The sequence below is a fragment of the Poecilia latipinna genome, unplaced genomic scaffold (genome assembly GCF_001443285.1).
Source record: "Poecilia latipinna isolate Pla-1442-1.1 unplaced genomic scaffold, P_latipinna-1.0 Scaffold472, whole genome shotgun sequence".
NCBI classification, from domain to species: domain Eukaryota; kingdom Metazoa; phylum Chordata; class Actinopteri; order Cyprinodontiformes; family Poeciliidae; genus Poecilia; species Poecilia latipinna.
The window spans coordinates 389,819-394,552 of record NW_015113088.1 but is presented as its reverse complement, the minus strand read 5'-3'; the positions used below and the strand labels follow the sequence as shown (position 1 = coordinate 394,552).

Here is a 4,734-nt window from a genome sequence, read left to right as displayed (position 1 = left end):
TTTATGGGTAAAATGTGGATGTGGGTCTCTATGTGCGGGATTGCTTCATATTACAGCGCATTTCCCCCCAGCCCTGCACCTGTTAAAATGTGTCCTGCGGGTTTGGTACGTTCTCTGTCAGACAAGTAATAAATGTTTCAAATTATATACAAGCCAGCATAAGATGGTCAGAGAGTTTTGAACATCTGTTTAACTTTCTGCTTGCAAAACAGCCGGGAATAAAAATGAAAGGTGTCGCTTAGATTTGTATGCATTTAATTAATATTTCATAAATTAAAACAACATCCAACAGCAATGTGCTGTAAAATAATCAGACTTCCTTCATCACGCTATGCAGCCTGCGTTGCATTTGACTGTGGATGCACATCAAAAATGCGTCTAAATTACCCACTGATATTTTGCCCAGCTGTAGCTTTTGATGATTAACACAGCAGAGAAGTTGCGTCAGCCATATGTTGCGCCGGTGTGAAACTTCACTTTGAATCAGCAGAGGTTGCGCAGTGTACACACCCTACTTGTGGTACCGGTACATCTGAAGAAGCTTCTAGCTCTCTCTACCTGATTCCCTTTCACAAGCATTATGCAAGATAGAGAAGTTCACTGCGAGTTAAAGAAATAAAATAAATAAATCATAGTTCAGCTGGTCCATTATGACTTTTGTCGCCAGGACAGCCAGACCTAATGAGAGATGCTTTGGTTCTGCTGGGAGAAGCACAGCAGAAAGATGAAATCCCTCCAGCGGGAGTTTGTTGTGAGTCAACAAGCTGTGCATCATAAATGGAGCTCATGCTTCTGCTCCAAAGAACAAGTGCACAAACCCTGGGAGTGACATTAGGTCACCAACCGAACGTCAACAAAATATGCAGCTTTCAATGCCGACTAGACACAGACATTACACATTTTATCAGTTGTGCACAAAATTTATGCCATATGCAGTATTTTGCAAACACATGACATTATGCTTTATATATTTGTGTAACTTTACAAGTTTTGTTGTATTTTGTATCATTTGTTGCATGTTATGTACATTCTGACAGAGAATGACTCGTTTCCTTAGTAAAGAAAAACAAACAAAACATTAAACTATTTACCTGATCTGGTATTTGCCATATAAACTCTGTAATGCTAAACTGAATTGGAAATTATCAGATCATGAGGGGCATCTAAGAAAAGTAAGACTGTTTTGTAAATGGGCAAAATCTGGACTGAAGTGCAATTACTGTGCAACCTCTGTTAGTTCAAGCTGCAATATAAATTACAGTTAAATTTTTATGTTTGTCAAAATGGGGTAAACTCTGAGTTTGAGACAAGTTCCCTCATCCTAGGCTTTAGGTTCCTGATTGTTTTTCTCAGGCTGCATAAACGCTGCATAAATCCATCTCCAGTGATTTAATGTTGTTTTATGTTTTCTTATTTGAATAAAGTTTACCGATTCTGTTTTCACTAGTTTATCTAACAGATCATTATCTCTGTGTTTCTGCAGCAGATGTCGTTGATGAGGTCCAGTGCCCCAATGAAAGAGGAGTGACCACTTCATCCTCCTCCTCTTGTACTCCCACCCTGAGGCGTCCCTTCTGCCGCCTCATTTTGTCACCATTTTCTCCCTTAGTTGGTCTCCCGAAGCGTTTCAAAACTGTTTCTCCAACGCTTCTTCCAGAAACTCAGACTGTTCTCTAAAGCAGAAGCAGCACAGCCCTCCCAGACTGAGGTGATGGGAAGTGTGCGAGCCAGCCGCTACAGCACCGTGTCATCAGAAGAGGACAGCATGAAGCTCGCCACCACGGGGGTACCAAACGGCAAGGCTAAGGTGCACACGAGACACCAGCCGCAGAGCCGCTTCGTGAAGAAAGACGGCCACTGCAATGTGCAGTTCATCAACGTGAGCGAGAAAGGTCAGCGCTACTTGGCCGACATCTTCACCACGTGCGTGGACATCCGCTGGAGGTGGATGTTCATCATCTTCTGCCTTGCCTTCCTCCTGTCGTGGCTGTTCTTCGGCTGCATCTTCTGGCTTGTGGCCATCTTTCATGGGGACTTGGAAAGTGATACCAAGAAGTGCATCTCCAACGTGAGCAGCTTCACTGCTGCCTTTCTCTTCTCCATCGAGACCCAGACTACCATTGGCTACGGCTACAGATACGTGACAGAGGAATGCCCCGTTGCGGTCTTCATGGTGGTTTTTCAAAGCATTGTTGGATGCATCATCGATGCCTTCATCATTGGTGCGGTCATGGCCAAAATGGCAAAACCCAAGAAGAGAAACGAAACTCTGGTGTTTAGTCACAACGCCACAGTGGCCATGAGGGATAACAAGCTTTGCCTGATGTGGCGCGTGGGCAACTTGAGGAAGAGCCACCTGGTTGAGGCACACGTTCGAGCTCAACTCCTCAAATCTAGAACGACAGCGGAGGGAGAGTACATCCCTCTTGACCAAATGGACATAGATGTAGGCTTCGACAGCGGAGTCGACCGCATCTTTCTGGTCACCCCGATCACTATCGTCCATGACATCAATGAGGACAGCCCCTTTTACAACATGAGCAAGCAGGATCTGGAAAACTCAGACTTTGAAATTGTGGTGATCCTAGAGGGCATGGTGGAAGCCACGGCAATGACCACGCAGTGCCGCAGTTCGTACGTTGCCAACGAGATCCTGTGGGGCCACCGCTTCGAGCCTGTTCTCTTCGAGGATAAGAACTACTACAAGGTGGACTACTCTCGCTTCCACAAGACATACGAGGTGCTAAACACTCCCCTATGCAGTGCCAGAGACCTGGCAGAGAAAAAATACATCCTGTCCAACACCAATTCCTTCTGTTATGAAAATGAGATGGCACTAGACAAAAAGGAGGACACGGATGAGGGCAACGGGGGCAGCGTCGGTCCCGACGGCACCCAGATGGACAGCATCTCAGAGACTGAACACAGCCAAGCCATGGTACCGCTGGAACCAAGGACTCTGAGGCGAGAATCAGAAATATGACGACTCAGACTTCTCATGAGAGACTGAAAGAAAAACAAAAACAACAAAAAAACATCTCCTCTCTGCTCTGAAGGCTTGATAAGCCAAGTCAGGAAGGGGAAGTCAAGTGGTACTGCTGTGGGAAGCCGGAAAAGGTCCAGGACTCTATGTAAGGGGTCTGTCTTTACTTTGACTACACACAGTATGATGAAACACAGCACTATGAAGCATGTGCTCAATGCAGAACTAATTCTCCTCCAAGAACTCCCCACTAATGTGTGCTCCGTCTCTGCAAAGAGGAAGCAGGTTGTTGTAATGACCTCAGAAGTGAAGAAATGTACCTGGATGTCCCGTCTAGCAAGTACAAGGCGCTTTCTGAGTTTTTTTTAGATTTTTAGTGCTGCTACAGGATAGAGAAATGACACACTCGCATCTCTTTCATTTTAACGCTTTTACCTAGAACCAAAGAGTTAAAAAAGAAAAAGTCGGAACAAAGAAGGTACAAAGCAGAGTATTTGTTCCTGAGCTGGTCTCAGAGCAAGAAGATATCACAGATCACTGTCTCTGTATGCAATAAAAGAAATAAAAAATGTGTCCTCTGACGTGACAGCGCTGATTCTCTGAGCTTATGTTTTACAGCAGTTGATCGTAACGTATGCTAAGAGCTGCTCAAATCAACTGAAACCTCTGAGCAGAGCAGTGTTATTCCCTCAAAACTGACAGAAACCATTAATTTAAAGAGAGTTATAGGGTTTAACTATGGGGGATGTGAATGTTCCAAAAGAAGTGCTGCTAAGGTGTTGCTTCAGTTTTTTTCTTTTTTTTTTTTTTTGGAGTTTGTTACTGAAAAATACCAAAGAGTATTACTATCATAGTTATGTTTGTTTAAACCAACACCTGATTAGATTTTGGTACAGAAAAGTAGAATATTCTAGGGAATTTTAATAATGTTTGTTTTTAAAGAATGTGTGTACAGTTTCTTTTAATATTTTTGTTTTCTTTACAGTGATCATCCTTATCTTGAGCCACTTCATCAAGCCTTAATCTGAGTGGTCAGAATGACCAGAGAAATATAAGTTGGTTTTTGTAGTTTTCAGAACTAAAACATTTTGTTTTTTTTTTGGATGATTCTTTTTTATTATTTTTGTCTTCAACTTGAATTAAAAAAATATGTTGATTACTAAAGACAAACCTACTTCACAGGTTTTAAAATATGATGAAGCAATGCAAGATTAGAAACTACAATCTCTGAACGAAGATTGTGTCATAACCTCTAACTGAATCCGCTTCTTTTGTGCTGTGAGAAGACTAAAGATCATCTTTCAACATCAACACTACCTGAGTCTTTGTTCTGTGTTGAGAATGTAAGACTTGAAAAAAAAAAGAAAAAAAAAAAATTCAAAGCCAAATGTACTGTAACCCCAGCACATGAAGGTCTGCTGCACAAAGAAAAACACATTTATATCATGTATGTTTTGTTGAAAACAAACAAACAAAAAAAAAACCAGACGGAAAGCCGCTCGGCTACACATGTAAATACTTGTCCTCCCTGTTGCAGTTGTTTTTTGTTAGGGGTCTTCCAAATGTACTGCAAAGTCACAGAATGTACAGATTTTTGTATTATTGTTATTATTATTATTATTGTACATTATATTGCTATTTTTCAATAAAATGTCAATGGACAAATATAATCACTGTGTCAATAATTTCTCTTTCATTTATCACTTAGTTTTTTATATAGGGACAAGCATCTGGTATCAGCAAAAATCCAA

The 4,734-nt window shown here is 41.6% G+C and overlaps 1 protein-coding gene across 1 annotated transcript; it reads left to right on the top strand.

Annotated features, from left to right (window-relative positions):
- The first annotated feature begins 1,459 nt into the window (after positions 1-1,459).
- Positions 1,460-4,346, top strand: LOC106951758 (inward rectifier potassium channel 2-like). Its single transcript, XM_015039452.1, has one exon. It carries the CDS (start codon positions 1,712-1,714, stop codon positions 2,981-2,983), a length of 1,272 nt encoding a protein of 423 aa, XP_014894938.1. The 5' UTR covers positions 1,460-1,711; the 3' UTR covers positions 2,984-4,346.
- The last annotated feature ends 388 nt before the right edge of the window (positions 4,347-4,734 follow it).